Source organism: Ambystoma mexicanum, chromosome 1p (genome assembly GCF_040938575.1).
Source record: "Ambystoma mexicanum isolate Mex_15411 chromosome 1p, UKY_AmexF1_1, whole genome shotgun sequence".
In the NCBI taxonomy this organism is placed as follows: domain Eukaryota; kingdom Metazoa; phylum Chordata; class Amphibia; order Caudata; family Ambystomatidae; genus Ambystoma; species Ambystoma mexicanum.
In genome coordinates, this window is record NC_090921.1 from 983,570,182 (window position 1) to 983,587,980 (window position 17,799).

At 46.9% G+C, this 17,799-nt stretch overlaps 1 protein-coding gene across 7 annotated transcripts in view; it reads right to left on the reverse strand.

Annotated features, from left to right (window-relative positions):
- Positions 1–17,799, reverse strand: part of CNGB1 (cyclic nucleotide gated channel subunit beta 1) — a 1,007,057-nt gene that overhangs the window by 774,374 nt on the left and 214,884 nt on the right. For all 7 annotated transcript variants that reach the window (XM_069654372.1, XM_069654395.1, XM_069654388.1 and 4 more), the window contains exons 5-6: positions 12,847–12,967; positions 12,001–12,025 (exon numbers count right to left, since the gene is read on the reverse strand). In XM_069654372.1, the coding sequence (XP_069510473.1) occupies positions 12,001–12,025; positions 12,847–12,967 (146 nt within the window). The remainder of the gene's footprint in view (positions 1–12,000; positions 12,026–12,846; positions 12,968–17,799) is intronic.

The window sequence follows — 17,799 nt, forward strand, 5'->3', positions numbered from 1 at the left end:
ACATGATCTTCCCAGGTGGCACTGAAAACTGCTATATCATCCAGATATGCAAGACAGAATTCGTCCAACCCATTCAACACATGATTCACAAACCTCTGGAATGTGGCAGGTGCATTCTTCAACCCAAAAGGCATTACCCTGAACTGCTAAAGGCCCTCTGGAGTTGTGAAAGCTGTCTTCTCCTTGGCATGTTCTGCAAGGGCTATTTGCCAATAGCCTGCAGTGAGGTCAAACGTGCTGAGGTACTTGGAGGGGCACAAGGTATCCACCAGCTCATCTGTTCTAGGCAAGGGGTGTGCGTCTGTCTTGGTGACAGCATTCAGAGCCCTGTAATCCACACAGAACCTCAATTCCGAAGTACCTGCTTTTGGAACCAAATCCACAGGGCTGGACTAAGGACTACTAGAGGGTTCAATCACCCCAAGATCCAACATTTTGTTGACCTCTGTCTTAATGTAGGACCGTACTTTGCCTGACATTCTGTATCCCCTACTTTTGGTAGGTGCACTGTCTCCTGTGTCTATGTTATGTTTGCACCAAGGTGTCAAACCAGGGGACTGTGAAAACAGGGGGGGGAAATTGCCTAAGCAAACTTTTCACCTCAGCCTGTTGATCAGAAGTCAGGTGAGGGGCCACTCGGACACCCTCAATGGAGTTATCTGAAGGACTGCTTTGGAATAGGTCAGGAAGAGGTTCAGACTCCTCTTCCTCACCATTTTAAGCCAATAGCAGTGCTGCTATTTCAACTCTTAGGATGAAAGCCTTCAGCCTATTTACATGGAACACTTTTGGAGCCTGTCCAGTTCTTCCAAGGTCCACTAAATAGTTGACCTCACCCAGTGACTCCACCACTGTGTAAGGGCCTGACCATTTATCCTGTAAAGCCCTAGGCCTTATGGGATTAATGATCAGGACTTTCTGACCAGGTGTAAAGTTAATGAGGGAAGCTTTCTGGTCATACCAATGTTTCACCAGAGCTTGTCCTGCCTTCAAGTTGTCACTAGCCAGACCCATCAGGAGTACCATCCTTTTTCTGAGCCCTAACACATAGTCTAGTACGTTGGTATTAATGGGGGGAGTGGGCATCTCCCATCCCTCCTTGACTATGGCTAAGGGTCCCCGTACTGGGTGACCAAACAGAAGTTCAAAGGGGCTGAAGCCAACACCCTCTTGTGGTACCTCTCTGTAGGCAAACAGTAATCATGGTAAAAGAAGATCCCATTTTCTTCTTTGAGGTTCTTCCAGAGCCCCAATCATAGTTTTCAAGGTCCTGTTAAACCTTTCTACCAGACCATTGGTCTGGGGGTGGTATGCGGAAGAAAACTTATAGGTGACCCCACAGTCCTTCCACATAGCCTGCAAATACTTTGACATAAAGTTGCTGCCTCTGTCAGACACAACTTCTTTAGGGAAGCCAACCCTCATAAAGATGCCAAGTTACGCTTTTGCAACTGACTTGGCAGTCACAGTTTTCAATGGGATGGCCTCAGGATACCTCGTGGCATGGTCGACCAGCACCAGGATAAACCTATTGCCTGAGGATGTTTGGGGGTCAAGGGGACCCACTAGGTCGATCCCTACCCTCAAATGGTACCCCCACAACTGGGAGTTGTACCAATGGAGCTTGGATTGTTGAACCACTCTTACCAGATAACTGGCAGGAGGCACAACTCCTGCAGTGATTTTCTACTTGCACCCCCATCTTGGGTCAGTAGAAGTGCATGGATAACCTTTGGTTTGTCCTCTTAATACCAAGGTGACCAGCAAGGGGCACTTCATGCGCCAGCTGCAGGAGGAAAGGTCGTACAGCAAGGGGAACCACCAACCTCCTATGGTCTCCTTCTGTAGACTCTGTAGGCTCACTATACAGGAGCCCACCTTCCCAATAAATCCGATGCTTCCCAGGAGGTCCACCCTCGAGCTGGGAGCAGGCCTGTCTCCTTAGGCCTTCCAGAGATGGGCACTCACGTTGGCCTTTACTAAATTCGTCCCTGTCAGGACCACCTTCTACTAACAAAGCGTTTAGTTCAGGATGGTCATTGGGGTCAAATACTTCAGGCATCACCACCTCCTATACAGGTCCGGGTGATTGACCAATTACCTCCACCTCAGTGGGGGAATATTTTCTTTCCCTCTTTTTACTTTTTTGACTCCTTTAGCCTTGGGTTTCCCCTTTGGCTGGGGTAGGGCATTGGTCTTGGCCAGTGCTGCCCTCGTTTGAGACCTTGTGCAGGGTCTGTCAGCAGTGTCTCCCACAAGCCCTAAAGCTCGGAGATCATTGCCCAACAAGACCTTTCCTGGGACACTCTTCTGAATGCTCACTGGAACCCTGACTGCTGTACCATTGATAGTAAGATTTACAGGTATTACTGGGAACATGAGAAGTGGGCCGTCAGACAACTTAGTGAGCATCAGAGTAGCTCTGCCAACTTCCTCTGGGTCTACCAAGGTAGAATCCACTACAGTTTGACTGCACCCACTATCCCTAAGAGCAGGAGAATCTACTCCATTGATCAGCACACTGTCCTTAAAGTAGTGCTTGGTGTTATCTGGAATCCTAGCATAAGCCTCTAAGACTTTAGGCTCCCAGGAACCCAGGGAAACTAAAACTACCTCAGCTTCTATCCCACTGGGGAAGGAGTCTGAGGAGAAGGATGCTCCGGTAATCTCTTCTTCCTCGTAGGAGGAGAAGGCCAGATTAGTAGAGTGGACCCCCCAGGTTTTAACCTTACATCTGGGATCCTCCTTCACATGGTCAGTTGCTCCACAAGCAAAACAAGATCCATTGGGTCTGTTCACATAGGGAGGCTTACTATAACCAGAGTTCTGTTTCGGAGGCTGACCTCCACTACCCTGTGAGTTATCTTGTGTCTTACCCTTATTTTTCTTTTTGTGGCCCTTTTGAGAAGAAGATTTATCAGTTTCCCCTCCCTCCTTATCTTTGGACTTTTTCCCTTCCTTCTGCTTACCAGGATGAGTCTTGTCCTTATGGGACACTCGATGTGACACCCACAAATCTGCTGCAATGGCTAGCTTCTTAGGATCTATCTCCTTTGAATCGGCCAAATGCTGCTTAAGCTCATGGGAAGAAGATGCAAAAATATGTTCCAGCATGACAAGACTTATCATACCTTCAAAGGTTGAAACCTTATAACCTTCAACCCAGCCCGTCAAGTTTTTTAAGGATTCAGTTACATAATGTACCCAAGTACCACCTTCTTTTTTCTTATACTCTCTGAATCTTTTTAAGTATTGGGAAGGAGTCTTTCCAAACTTTAAGATGAGAGTTTGCTTCAACATTGCAAAATCTGCTCTCTCAGATTTTGACATTTCCATAATGGCACTGCAGCCAGAATGGGGCAGTCGGCTAAGTAACCAGGAAATGTTATCAGCATTGTCAACTTGTTGAACTTGATATGCATACTCAAATGTATTCAGCCAGTCCATAATGTCATCCTTTTCCTCATCCACCTTATTGAAGGCCAACAGTACCCCTTTAGAATACTCCCTCTCTCGTACGGTCAGGGGGCGACCACAATTATTTATATATAAAGGAGACAGAATTCACGTTTTTCAAAAAATGCTGATCCATACATCTGGTCTGGTGTGACAACCCCTTCCTGTACATATAGTCTTGAAAAAATAGACCCAGTACGTGATGTTTTTCCACAATATCAAAACAATTTATTTTAATTAAGTTTTTCACAAAGGATTTGAAACTTCTAAAAATGTTTTGATTGAAATTGGCCCAACACGACAAAACATGGCAGATATAAAACCAGTACAAATCACTAATTCCACAAACATATAGTCATATACAATAAATACAACACAGTACAAAAAACACACAAAAATGATTTTAACACTTCTTCAAAACCTGACTATTATTGACTCAGGCAAAGCTATACACACTGAGCAGATATTTTGGAAACCTTGGATGAGAAGAGGCCCCAGACCCATGTCCATGACCCTTGGGCCCATTGGCAACTTGAAGCTTGGCCAGTTCCAACTGGTGATCCCTGTCTTTTTGTTTTTATGCCTGCTCTATCTTTAGTTTGGCAATGTTGAACTCAAGCTCCTTCTGCCTAAACAGCAGCCCTTGCTTCTTGAATTCAAGTGTGGTCTCCCCATCAGCACTGGCAGAGGAAACATTCGACATTACATCCTCCATGTCCTCATGGTCGCTGTGGATCAGTGCAGCGGTAGAACCATCAGTTCTACCAGTGAGAGCAGCCCCACCTCCTTCTGCACTGTCCTCGGAAGCTATAGCTCTAAATTGAGCTTCTTGCCAGTCGATGATTCTCTGGATCATTTCTACTTTTGTGCCTTGAGAGGAAACACCTCTCTCAGCACACATATTTCTTAATGTGTCGGATTTCTAAGCATTTAAAGTTAACAAGGTACTTGTTTCCATACTGTTGGATAGGACTATGGCCTTTTAAAAGTTATACTACGACAATTCACTATGTGTCCTGGTAGGAATAACTCGAAATGCCTTCGCCCGTGCGCAACACTGGATTCCCTCAGTCCTATCCCACCGCTGTACACCAATTTGTTGAGATGGATTTCTGAACTCTGACCTGGAGGGACAGAGGTTCAGAAGGCCAACCTAGTTTCTTGGAACAGGGTAACCTCTGGACAAGCCAGACCAATCAGGGTAGCTATGGCAGGCGGTCAAGACTAAGTTTCAAGAGGGGTGAGGGTGACTGAAAGACCTCAATGAGCACACAAAGCAAGGACACTTACAAATTACTCCAGACAGGTGTTATATTAAAAATATAGACACATTTCTTACAAAGCCTTTGTAATATAGACCATAGCAAAGAATCACAATAATACTGAAGTAAACCAACACATCACAATCAACACGATATATATACAAGACCAGAGGGGTCTAATGGATTAAGAAGCACGAAATATGGAGACCACCTAGATGGGGAGGAAAACAGGCAGTGCAAGTAATCTTTAGATCCAGTTCCACATCAAGAATACACCAAACTAAGAGGCAGTCCAAGCCCTACGAAGAGAGAAGCCTTATGCTTAATAGTACATGCACACGCTTGTGCCACTGGACAAAATAGGGTCTCTTCAAGGGTCACTAGCAGCTCAGGAAGGCAGATAAGGTCGATGAAGAACAAGTTCCCACTATTCAAGCAGGACCTCCACTTGCGGGCAGAGGCAGGTTGACAGTGCGGGATAGAGTCGCTATTTCGCAACAGCTGTGGAAAAGAAATGGGCTCCTGCGCTAGGGGCCACCGGTGGGGATATGGACGTTTACTCCGGTCCAGGCGCACTCATCTCACTTCAGACCTGGGAATGCCAAGTGTACGAAATTCGTGTGAGGGTGCCATGGACACAGAGCAAGCAGTATACCAAGTTTCGAGGGCTTCCTCGAAACCGCGGCGGTGACAGAGCAAACGTCCTGTGTAAGCTGATCAGCCCAGTGGTTGGTCCAGGGACACTTCTGAAGAGGCTTACTTGCAGGGTTTGATGAAGGTGCCGAGAATAGTTGGTCCCACTATTCCAATGGGTCGAAGCACCTTCGCAGACCTTCTAGGATGATCAGATGCAGAGGGGTCTTGCAGGACGACACCAGGCTCAGGGTACCAAACCTTCCAGCGGGAAACCAGCGGTTCCTCGACTCGGCTTCTTGTTGCAGGATACTTGGCTCCTTATCCTTTGTTCGTGTGAACTCAGGAGATCGACATGGTAGTGGTGTTTTCGGCCTCCTCTTATCCAAAGTTCCCTTCACGCCAAAACGGAGAGGACCCAATGGGGGATCTGCTCACAAATACTCACTCCATACGTGGACCAATCACGGACCATGGGGGTCCCAGGCATTCAGGACACTCCAGACTCTCTGGCACCCAGGATGTGTATTGGGAACAGACATCCCAGCCCACATCCTGGAGGCACAGACACAAGGCATGCAGAAGCCCGCAAAAGCTTTGGGTTTCGTGGGAAAGTGCATGACCAAGTAAGGACTGACCCGGGTCGGCTCTACCTGGGGAAGGTGAAGGGGCAAGATGGCCAAAGGACAGGACGAAGAACCTCGTGGCATGGCCATTTTGGAGCCAGGCCACCTATTCGTGCCAAACGCGGTAAGCGTGGATAACATGGCAAAAAAAGGTTCAAAACATAAGATAAACGATAGCTGCCACCAGTCCTGTCCCTGACACATCTGCACAGTTCATAATAAGTCCAGCAAGAGTTTCTAGGGCCTTTGGAATGACTAGAGACCCAAGGGTGTGGTAAAGTAAGTTACATTGCACTCTTGTTACATGTTGCACAAAAGCTGCAACATGAGGAAAGGACTAAGGGAAACAAAGGGCCTCATTACACGGATGGCGGTAAGGATTTACTTACCGCCTTACTACAAGGTCCTTTTGCGGGTTGGGGGATTTAACGCCTGCTTTTTGCAGGCGTTAAAAAACAACCCGCAAAGGGACCCAGGGAGCTAATTACGGTACCGCAATTTGCGGTACCGTAATTAGTGCCTTCCCCATTCCCATTGAGCCCTATGGGGCAAAAATGGGAATGGGGAAGGGCAATGGTGGAAGGGGGAATTACCGCCCCGCCAACTTTGGAATGGGGCGGTAATTCCCCTTTCCGCCAAGGCGGTGCCGGTATTTTACCGGCATGAACCATGGCGCTAATAGCGCCATGGTTCTCCGCCATCCGTGTAATGAGGCCCATAGTCTCCCAGTACTGACTGTCTTAAGAGCAGATTAGCATATAAGAGATACAAGAAGGAAAGACCCAAAAACAGACCTTCTGCTGCTACGCATCAAGACTCTGGAATAACACTGCCCCACACGAGATTGTCCGCATCTCACCGGCACTTTAGGAAGGAACTCAAGGCCGTGATGTTCAACGGCAACCCGTCACCCAAAGGCCCCGTGATAGCACCTCTCTTTCCTCCTTTACAACCTGAGGCTCTTTGTGTTCTCTTGGTGCTCCCCACCCCAAGTTTTTATATAGGAAATCCCTTAAAAGCATATATCATTCTAGGTTATTGAAGAGAAAATGAATATTTATCCTCTGGATGAGGGAAGATGTGTGGGGTTTATCCTCTGGATGAGGGAAGATGTGTGGGGTTTATCCTCTGGATGAGGGAAGATGTGTGGGGTTTATCCTCTGGATGAGGGAAGATGTGTGGGGTTTATCCTCTGGATGGGGGAAGATGTGTGGGGTTTATCCTCTGGATGAGGGAAGATGTGTGGGGTTTATCCTCTGGATGAGGGAAGATGTGTGGGGTTTAGGAGAATCTGTTCGGCTTTATTTTTTTCTCTTTGGACACAACATATAAAATAAAGCGCAGGTGTTTCTTGATATAATTGTCAATTATTTTCTATTGCTATTTATTGATTTTGTGAATCCTTAATAAGAAGCTAAATCAGTAGCTTGGCCATGGATTGAGGAAAATCAGCGGCAGTCAGTACAGTGCAAATAAGCATTTTTTACATTTGTTGCCGACACCGGGGCGGATCAGGGATGAGGCAGAGAGGATTGCTTGCTGTGTTGTGTGAAGGATGAAGAGAAGGCAGTCGCAAGCAACAGCTTGTTACCGTCGGTCAACTCGTTGAAAGCAAGCTGGCCAGCAGGGAATTCTAAATGATCTACTGGAATAATTGCTCCGAGCATTAAAGGGAATGTTTTAGAGATGTTTAACTGAGCAAAAGTTACTATATTATTGAAAGGGTAGCGTTCTTACACCAAATATAAAAAGTGGCATTTTTCAAAGCATAAAACAATCTGTTTTAAATTTATTTCTCTGGTAACTTAAAAATCTTGTTCAGAGCTCATGCCTTATGGCTGCAATACCGCTAACAAATGTCACAAGGTATGACTGTTCCAGCATATGCCCAGGGACTCAAGTTTTCATGATGCCGGTAGCTTGGAAGTCCTTACTGCCATAGCCGGACAGCAAGGCCGACAGAAGGTGGAATGTGAAAGAAAGGTACTGTCTCAAGGTCACGCATGAACCCTTCTAAATGCATGATGTACAGGCAAGAGAGTGGGCCTCATTCCGAGTACGGCGCTAACCAATGGCGCTATTAACGCCTTGGTTGACGCCGTACCCGGACCGGCAGCGCCTTGGTGGATGGCGGAATTACCGCCCCATTCCAAGGTTGGCGGGGCGGTAATTCCCCATTCACCAAGGCTCTTCCCCATTCCCAAATGAGCCCCCATAGGGCTCAATGGGAATGGGGAAGATGCAAATAACGGTGACCATTCATTACGGTCACCGTTATTGGCTTGGAGGCCCCTTTGCGCCCTCGACTTTAACACCTGCTCAAAGCAGGCGTTAAGGGCGAGGGCGCAAAGGGAACTCGGAGTATGGCGGTAAGGGATCACCGCCACCGGTCTCGTTAACGGTGGCCGCTATCCCTTACCGCCATACTCGGAATGAGGCCCAGTGTCTAAGAATAAGGACAGAGAGACTGGCAGAATGCGATCATCATCATCAATTGCTGCTCAATTGCAGAGCAGTTCTTCTCACAAGAAATCACGGTATCGAAGAAATACGAAATAGCGTAGTGTACCTGGTCATCTCCTTGAACATGCAATGCCCTCCCTTGCTCCAGCCTTCAGAGTCTTGGTCGACAGCTCACTGGAAACTGATGCCTTCCCTTGTGTTCTGATGAAAACCTGTATTGAACCTCTCCTTAAAAAAGTCACCACTGACCCGAGCATCCCAGCGAAATACCACCCGCTTCCCAACAGTCTGTTTATTGGCATACTCATAGAAACGGTGGCTACATCACAACTACTCAGGTTCAGCGGGGCTCATCGCCTTCTGCATGATTACCAAGGGGGCTTTAGGCCAGCAAGTGGAACAGTATCTGCACTATTCTTCATGAGAAATTAGATACTAATGACAATGGAGGCCAAATCCACTTCTTTTCTCATCCTTCTTGACCTGTAGGCAGAATTTGACACTTTTACTCCAAATACCCTCCTTCACCATTCGGACCACCAGCATATGTCATTCATATGTGGATGATATGCAGATTCTCTTCAGGCTTCATGGAGCTGCATCTGCTCCCCATCTTATTTTGGAAATCCTACTCCAGACTCAGGACTGGATGACGGATCTACTTCAGCAATGCTCTACCCTCTACTCTTTCCATTGCTTGGCCTCCTTCCATGGGAGCCCCTACCCTTCAACTCTCACTTCTTCTGCCAAGAACCAAAGAGTAATTTTTGGCAGTCCCTTGTCCACTGTTCCTCAAATGCATGAACTTACAAAGATGTCCTACTTCTAGCTTCATGTTCTAAGACACATCATTTCACTCCTGAATATGGCTCAAATGGTTAAGGCCGATCTGCCATGTTTCTCACATGCCTCGACTACTGCTGTAGTGTCCTGTCAGGTCTCCCTAATAACCTCACCCAACAACTACAGGCTATTCAGAAGAAAGAAGTTCTACTCATTCCAAGCTTCAAACCCAGGGATCACATCATGTTCTGCTCTTCTCTCCCTGCATTGGCTCTCTGTCAGAGCAGGTATATATTTCAAAGTCCTTTGCCACAATCACAGAGCCAATAATGGACCACTTTATCTCAGATTGAAAGCAAAGAAGTACCTTCCTTCCAGGCACTTAAGATCAACTGGCTTTAAGGAATTGGTTGTTGCCACCTTTGGAAAAAAAGAAGATGGGGGTGGCGTGTGTGGCAGTACTTTGGGTGCAGCAGGGACCTCCTTCTGGCATGATCTTCTACCTGATCTCAGATCTGTGGAAAATCACCTCCTATTCCACAAAAGACTGAAACCATCTTCTGTCTTCTTCAGTCAATCCTACTGGACTAGAAGCCTGTGTACCTTCTGGTTATAGAGCCGACCTGACCCTTCTTAACTAGTTCTCTGGAGCATCTTTGTCCAGCATAGGTGCGTTTTAAATGCCATATCATATCATATATCATATCAGCCAGGTTGTAACTTCTCTTCAGTTGTTCTCCCTTCACCTTCATTTTCTTACTTTACAATACTCTTATGTACCCCTTTTGTTCCTCGGTTCGTACCACCCACCTTTTCACTAAGCTCTGTATGTTTTTTCCGACCTTTTCGTGGCACTTGACTGTTTTCGACAGTGGGCCTCATTATGACCCCGGAGGAATGGGTTAACGGGCTCCGCAAAATGAGGCGGACCGGTTAAACCTGTTCCGCCACATTACGAGGTCCCCTCGCAGGACACAACGGGACACTTGTAATGTGCCCGTTGTTACCTCCCTCCCCATTCCCATTGAGCCCTATGGGGGCTCAATGGGAATGGGGAATGGTTCCTGCAAGGAGGACTTACCGGGCCCTCCTATGTCGGAATGACCCGGTAAGTCCCTATTGCAGGAACCAAGTAATGGAGCCCGGTTTGGAGGCAACCATGGAGCTAATAGCTCCATGGCTACCTCCCAACTCGTAATGAGGCCCCTAGATTCTTAAAGTTAGGTGTAGTATCCCTCATCCACTGCGGTTCTGGCTTCTCCATCCTGATCTGAAGCACCTTATACTATTCCCAGCAGCCATTTGCGGCTATGTCCAGCATGTTGCCCTCCTACTTTACATGCATGAGCCTTGCTTTTTCAGTTGAAATGCTCAGCTATTTTGTCTCACCCTGCACTACCCCTGCTGTTTCCAGCACACACGCAGCTTTGTTAATGTACCCCCAGCATGTTCTACTTTACATGCATGAGCCTTGCTTTTTCAGTTGAAATGCTCAGCTATTTTGTCTCACCCTGCACTACCCCTGCTGTTTCCAGCACACACGCAGCTTTGTTAATGTACCCCCAGCATGACCTACAGCACCCTGCTCTTTCAAGTCCCATGCACTTCACTGTCAACACACCAACTTCCTGTCCCCCAGCCAATGCTTAGCTCTTTTGATGCACCAGCATCCCGACCCACAACATCTCTTATTATTGCAGCATTCATGCACTACTCTGTCAATGCATCTCCAGCCTGACTTGCACAAACCAATAGTATTCCAGAACCCATAAACAGGACCTTTCATGCACCTTCACTCCAACCAAGGGTTAAATTGATAGGCCAGTGCCAAGCACAGCATCGCCTCTTTAACCTAAAGTACCCTTGCTATCCCATTAAGTGGCAAACAATTACATTTCCACACTCCACCACAGTTATTTTATTGCTCCTTCATACTCATTGGCAGGAACCATTGCACATCAAGTCAATGCACCAAGTTTGGGATCCGCAGCATCCCTTGCTCTACGAGTGTCCATGGAGAACTCACAATAAGCAGAATCCTGAAAGACAGCACATCCTAATATTCAGTTAACCAGGCAGCATTCACTTTATTCCAGTACACAGTGACCGCTGCTATGCCACAACACAGGAACTACTCTATGTGTCTCAGTCATGGTCTGAAGCACCCTGTAATATTCCAGTATCTCCCTCAATGTGCCTCGATCATGTGCTGCAGTACTTGTGCTATTCCAGTACAGCATACAGCTCAATGGGCCTCAATCCAGTCCGGAACAAACTATGCTATTCCAGTACCTCTGGACAACACTTACAATGCACTTCCAAGTGACTGGGAGCATCCCCACACTGTTCCTATGGTAACGATCACAGCTATTCCCCTGCAAGTGACACTTAGGCCCAAAATGGAGGCGATGGCAAGCAGCAATGGAGGAAGCAACAACCAGGTAGGTGGAGAAGCAAGGGATCATGGGGTGAGGACATGTGGGAATGTGGGTGTGTAGGCCTTGCAGCACGAAGGGGGGGGACGGACAAAAACGACCAGAGGGGGGACAAAGAGCAAACTTGCGGGAGGCTGCCTCCACGGGGCAGCCTCCCACAACTTTGCTCTTTTGTTTGCACTCTTTGGGCCTAGAACCCAATTCAGATGCACTCTTCTTCAACCAAAATCAGCATTCATGTCTGCCATACGCTCCATATGCATGACATGAATTCATTTGTGCCCCCTTCCCAAAAGGCAAAGACAAACATGAAGGATTGCAAGGTAGAGGCCATGAAATTACCTTCCTCAGCCTGCTCCTTCTCCTTCTGAGGTTTGGCCGGAGGTTTTTCCACAGACAAGTCGAAGCAGGAAATTGATGGACAAAGAAGTAGTTTAGAACATATGGGAATGAGGGAGATGTTGAGTCAATGAGGCAGATCTTCATAGACAGAGATAATCACTCCAGTTAACATCCCATTGCGGCATTGCTGGCTAGACTGAGATCTTTGGCAGATAGGGCTCTGACCTAGAGTTACCCCACTGCATCATGTGTGATTCGCTGCCAATGACTTAATATGACAAAACCATGGTCCCTTAGGGGTAGAAATGAGGTTACCTGTGAACAGTGCAATATCTAATTTAATGGGGTACATAAAAGGTGGACATGGGCATTTGCAGAACCACCCAGGGACGTTCTGAGTTCAAACATTTCCTTTCACAGAGGATAGTTCTGTCCCAGGGATCTCACCTTTTCCTGACTGAATCATGATTTTGTGAGATAGTTCATATATAAATATATACCTCACTGGCCACCGTCTCACTTACAGCACCTAGGGGTTACACTATGTTGGTTATAACTGTAGGATTACAGCCTTCCCTGTATCCGGGATGCCTACTCTCGTAGGAAGGCCTTCTTTCCTGCTGCTAAATAGAGGTATATGTTTAGGAAATTACACTATGCAATAGCTAGCGAGTAGTTGCACCTGTGGGATTTCTATTGCCACCCCTATTGGGTTACATATATAGCGGATTGCTGTCATTTCCATGTTCTCTTTACACACACCTATGTGGTTACACAACAACCTATGCTTGCAGTATTTGCACTCATGCTCCCTCACAGTAAATTGCGGGCGTGGTCTATGCATACCTGTTCAGCGGTGCCTTCACCACTCTCACGGTTGGCCCGAGACAGCGTAGGACTTTCGACAGGCTGAGGGACCACCTTTCCCAGGCCCTGTGCCAACCATGTTAGCACTCCTCCTGCAACACTGTCCAAAGAAAGAAGGAAACAGTGGGAAACAAAAATCATTGAGGGTGCAAAGTAACCACCCCAGCATTGGTGTAAAAGACAGGGAGCACGGGGAGGCATTCAGTAATGACTTGTCACAAACATAAAATGAAACCCTGCTTTGCTAAGTCAGGCCGTGCGCAAGCCAAGTCAGGATGCATAGACTGAGGGATGACTAAGAGAAGGTAAATCAATAAATAAAACACAGTCTACTAGAGAAAGAGGCAGCCATGAAGACAGAATGTGAAAAGGCAAGATAGGGAGGAAAATGTACAGAGACTCAAGTACAAAATGTGGGTGTGTGTTTTTCTGGCACCACCAAGCCACCATAGCATCTCCAGGGTGCGGTTAGTATTAGTCTAAATCCTTTACTTAAAGAGGCACCATCAGCAAAGACTGGACAGCCAGGACAGAATGGATTGTTTGAGAATGAGGTGTTGGCCTTCTGAGTTCAATGAAGGTGCTATTCCCCAGTACAGAGAGGAAGGAAACAAAAGAGGACAAAGTAACATTGAGACCTACAGCTGAAGAAGGAGCCATGGGAAGGAAGATGGTCAACAAACGAGCAAAGAGTAGCACAGAGAGACTACAATATAATCAGGAATAGGAAACGTGGGAGAACATTTATAAAAAAAGAAGGGGAGAGAGAGAGAGAAAGACTGAGACAGAAAAAGAAAGAGATTGGAGGGGACGACAACAAGTCTACAACTGGACAACTGACATGCATTTGCTCCCCAAGTGGCCAAAGATTTAATCCCAATCGCTTGTCCTTAATTCTCTGAGCGCTTTAACCTCACTCTCTGCTGGACTCTTACCTGCCTCCTTCAAATCTGCAACTGTCTTACCACTTATGAAGAATCTCTCTGCTGACCCAAACGTCCCAGAAAACTATGGCCCAGTTTCTCTCCTTCTGAATTATTTAAAAGTCCTTGAACGTGGCAACTTCGACCAGCTCACTAAGTACCTTGAGGATAATGGCTTTAGAGATCCATTTCTATTTGGCTTCCGTAGGAAACACTCCACTGAGACTGCACTAATCCATGTCTCCGACTTGCACTCAAATGCTCACAAACTCTCTTATATTTTCAGAATTTTGGACCTTTCTGACACTTTTGAAAGTGTCAACCACTCCACTCTCCTCCTCACTCTCCATGACCTTGGGTTTTGAAAAAATCTGCTCTTGCCTGGATCCTCTCAAAAACTTTTGACCCAACCCCTCTCCCTGTATGTGTCCCCCAAGGATGGGTTCTTGGACTTCTGTTCTTCACCCTCTATTCCTCTGCCCTAGGAAGACTCATCTCATCCTTGAGCTTTCACTGTAACTTGTTGCTGATGACACTCAAATATTTTTCTCCTTTCTTTCCTTCACCCCAGCCATCTTGGAACAAATTATAACCTGCCTCACTGCAATTCATCCCTGGAAACCTCTCTGCTGCCTCATGCTGAACTCTTAAAAAACAGAAGTCATCTCACTCCCAGCTTCCAATGCTGTCCCTCCCCTCCCTTCTTCTATCTCCTTCCCGCCTGACCTTCTTGCCCCCTCACTAAAGTGTCCCATTCTTGGGGTCCTCTTTGATAATGAACTACGAGTGCCACAGTTCATCACTACCACTACCTCATGTTAACCTCTTCAACATTAGGAAAATCTATCCCTTTATTTACTAACCACTTTACAAAAACTCTAATCTCCACTCTTGTGCTCAGCAAACAAGACTACTGACCCATCATACATCTTGGCCTTCCTCTCTGTTCCTTCCTGCCTGTAGGCAAAGTTGTCAACTTGGCTACCCCCACTCTCTACAACCTACCCATATCCTCCCCCATTTCTATCAATCGAAAACATGGTGATTGGCTATCAATGCACAACCGATCTCTTTTCAAGTTCCTTCTCCTAGTCTATAAAGCTATAAATGGTCTTACCCTTCAGATTGTATCTTAGTTTACTCACCCTCGGATCCTCCTCTGCACTCAACCTCAGTGCCCCATAACCTCCATGTGCCTCCTCTCGCTTCTGCTCTTTCTCCCTACTTACCCGGCTCCACCAGAGCTGACTGTCCATTACAATCAAAGCCAGCCCAGCTTTGGATCTCTTCAAAGCTAGACTTAAACTTCACTTACTTGCTAAAGATGGATCTCTCCCAGCCCTCTCCCTCATCCACCGCTGCCTCCATCGATGCCTAATAATGCAATTTTGTATATTTGATTAGTACTCCTCTTTAGTTTGAAGCACTTACCCCCTTATGTTAATGTTATCTTTGTAAGTCACCTGAATTCTTATTTATATTTTGTTTCTGTTTTTATTGTTTTGTCCCTGGTATACATCCTTATATTTTTACACCATTTTAAATGGACTCATGACTTGTTTTCATCTTTTTTATTTTTTTATTTTATTGAATTTTACAAACAACCAAACAATACAAATCAAACAAACAGTGCATGTTCCAACAGTTACATTACACTGTTTTAACTTCTAACCACTACTCACTCCAACCCAACCCCCTTTACGAGTCTATTGCATTAAACCTTCAGTTTCCGCATCCTGTGGTTCGGTCCCCTCCTCTACAGGCTCAGCCGGGTCAGCTAATGACCCAAACAGTTCGGCTATCAGTAATTTCCAGGCCATCAGGGACTCATTTCCCCCCCCCCCTGTGCTACTCGCTTCTTGCCATGCCTTGGTTTTGGCTTCCGCCCATTTTTGCAAGTCTTTCCACCACACCTCTATCTTTGGCACATGGCATGACTTCCATCCCATGGCAATCCTTCTTTTTGCGAGCACATAAGCCAGATCCCTCAGCTTACTTACATGCCTGAGCTTCTGTGGTCTGCGGAACCCCCCCAGCAGACAAGCCCACACTGTATCCACTACTATCTTGACCCCTTTTTCTTCCAGTTTCTCTTTCACTCCCCTCCAGAATCGCTCTATGATCGGACATGACCAAAACATATGCACCATGCCCGCGTTCTCCTCATCACACTTGGGGAATGCTTCCGCCCTGCATTTTCAAACCTCGATATCATCCAAGGCGTCATATAGCGCCCTGTGTGTTATGTAGAGCTGAATCTGTTTCAGCCTCGCATTTCTAGACACCTTCTTATGATACCCCTGCGCCCGTTCCCACATCCCGTCTCCCATTGGGGCCCCGACCTCCATTTCCCAGTCGAGTCTCAACTGCGTGACCTACTTCCCCACTTTAGACATCAACATTTCATAGAGTCTGGAAATCTCGTGACCCCCCTCAGCTATGTCATTTATCACATCTATGGTGGCGTCTAATTCCTCCTCCAACACAGTTTCAGGCCATGTTCTCTTAATCCTCCGTACCACTCTATGATACGTAATGTACTGGCCCTCGTGCAACCCAGTTTCTTCCCGCAGCCCCTCAAAAGTAATACTTGAGCCCTCCTGCCAAATATCACCCATTGTTGCCACCCCAGCCGGTTGCCAGTGGTTTCATTCGTACCTGAGTGTCTGCCCCAGTCAATACAACCAATGGTATCTGCGGTGAGCATGGGGACGGGTCCTCCAGCATTTGACATGCCCTGCGCCACGCCTTCCACCCCAGTAGCATCATTTTAGGGCGCCCCACCATTTCCACCCTGGGTACCCACATCATCTCTTTCAAATAAAAAGGTGCACAATCACGCCCAAACAGCCTGAGTGCAGCGGTTTCTTCATCAGAGAGCCATTTGGCAACATACTGCAACTGACTTGCCACATAGTATGCCTCATAGTTGGGCAGCTTTATTCCTCCTTTGTCATGGAAGTTCTGAAGCTTCCATAACATCACTCTGTTTCGCGTGTCATGCCACAAAAAGTCCCTACACATGCTATTCAATTTGGTGAAGAACTTCTTAGGAATCAGGTACGGTATGTTCCCGAAGTAGTGTAGGAGCCTCGGCAGGACCACCATCTTTAGCATTGCTCCCCGCCCCATCATCGCCCAAAACTGCATGCACTTCTCGATTTTCTTGATGGCTACTTCTGTATTGTACCTATGCTCTTCCTCCACGGTGTGATATATGTCTATCCCCAGGTACCGAAATGTGCTAACCGCCCACGGTACCTGCAATACAGGTAACCGCTCTGCTGGAATCCCCATGTACCCCCCTAATGGGAACAAGCTAGACTTCTGGGGGTTCACCGCTATGCCAGACAGCACAGCGTATCTCCCGAGCACTTCCAGAATGTACTGGAGGTTTTCTTCTGGGAATCGCACGTACAGCAGCATGTCATCTGCATATAGGGAGATCAAATGCCGCTCCCCTTTCACCTCGATGCCTATGGTGTCATATTGCTGCCTCAGATATATTGCTAGAGGTTCCAGGGCCAGTATGTAGAGCATTGGAGACCACGGGCATCCCTGTCTAGTACCCCTGCTGAGCTGCCACCTCTCCGATATCACAGATCCTGTCTTAACTCTAGCCAGCGGTTCGCTATATAACATTTTCGGCCACCTTACATATCCAGGCCCTAACCCGTAGTGCTTCAGGGCCGCCAGCAGCCATGGCCATTTAACGGAGTCGAAGGCTTTGATCGCATCCAAGGACACAATTGCCATTTCCTCATCAATTTCTCTGCCAAACTCAATGATTCTCTGGAGTCGCCTATGATTATTGGTAATGTTTCTATGGGGGACGTAACCCGTTTGATCCGAATGTATTAATTTGCTAATAACCCTCTTCAATCTATTTGCTAAGACAGCAGTTAATATCTTGCCGGCTTGATTCAGCATTGACAAGGGTCTAAAGGAACCACAGCTATGCCCAGGTTTATTAGGTTTGGGGAGAGGTATTATGAAAGCCTCTCTCAGT